Consider the following 811-nt stretch of genomic DNA (forward strand, 5'->3'; position numbering starts at 1 on the left):
AGTATTAAATGGTTACATCTTAATTATTTATATAGAACATTGGTCCAATAACATAAAAATAGAGAACAGCAACTAGAAATTTATCTCTCTCAGTGTTCGGAGATAAAAGGGCTAATCATTCTTTCCATTATTATCTGCAGGTAAGTCCTTGTTTGCACTGAAATCTGATGGCAATTAAATTCTGCATTTTTTTTCAAGCTACTGTATGAACAGGATGCTGAAGGCCATCACTATACAGCATACTGCAACATAAGGACTCTTCCGTTCACCAATTCTGGCACACTTCCAAAATACACCCAACAGTCCAGTTTTATTTCTGTCCAGGAGGCTGGGTGCCAGGGACCGGATATAAGCACAGGTACATATAAGCAGCAAGATTACAGTCAACAGACTCTGAAAATTGAAAATGGCAGACATAGTGAGGCCTGCGATGGCCCAGCCACATCACCCTTCCGGGCCCAGGGCGGAAGGGACGTGCCAAAACACATTTTTTAAAAAATTGAAACATAATTGATTGTACATGTCTGTGGGCTACAGAGTTGCATACCAATACCTGTGTGCAATATGTGAGTCTCAGATCAGGATAATCAGTGTATTCAATATTATACCATGTTATCATTTTTTGTGGCCCTTTATCGATTCCTTGCTTCCCCCCACCCCCCTTTTTCTACCTCTGGTAACCTCAGTTCTGCTTCCTCCTTTTCAAAGTTCAGTGTATTATTGTGATTGCTGTATTTTTCTTTCTTTTTTTTATTTATTTGTTTATTTTTTTAGCTCCCACTTATGAGACACAACATGTGGTATTTCTCTT

The 811-nt window shown here is 38.8% G+C and overlaps 1 protein-coding gene across 1 annotated transcript; it reads right to left on the minus strand.

The window, feature by feature from the left end:
* Positions 1–12: 12 nt before the first annotated feature.
* Positions 13–466, minus strand: TMEM167A (transmembrane protein 167A). Its single transcript, XM_008564272.1, has one exon. It carries the CDS (start codon positions 415–417, stop codon positions 199–201), a length of 219 nt encoding a protein of 72 aa, XP_008562494.1. The 5' UTR covers positions 418–466; the 3' UTR covers positions 13–198.
* Positions 467–811: the final 345 nt, after the last annotated feature.

This window comes from Galeopterus variegatus, unplaced genomic scaffold, assembly GCF_000696425.1.
Source record: "Galeopterus variegatus unplaced genomic scaffold, G_variegatus-3.0.2 Scaffold17764, whole genome shotgun sequence".
NCBI lineage: Eukaryota > Metazoa > Chordata > Mammalia > Dermoptera > Cynocephalidae > Galeopterus > Galeopterus variegatus.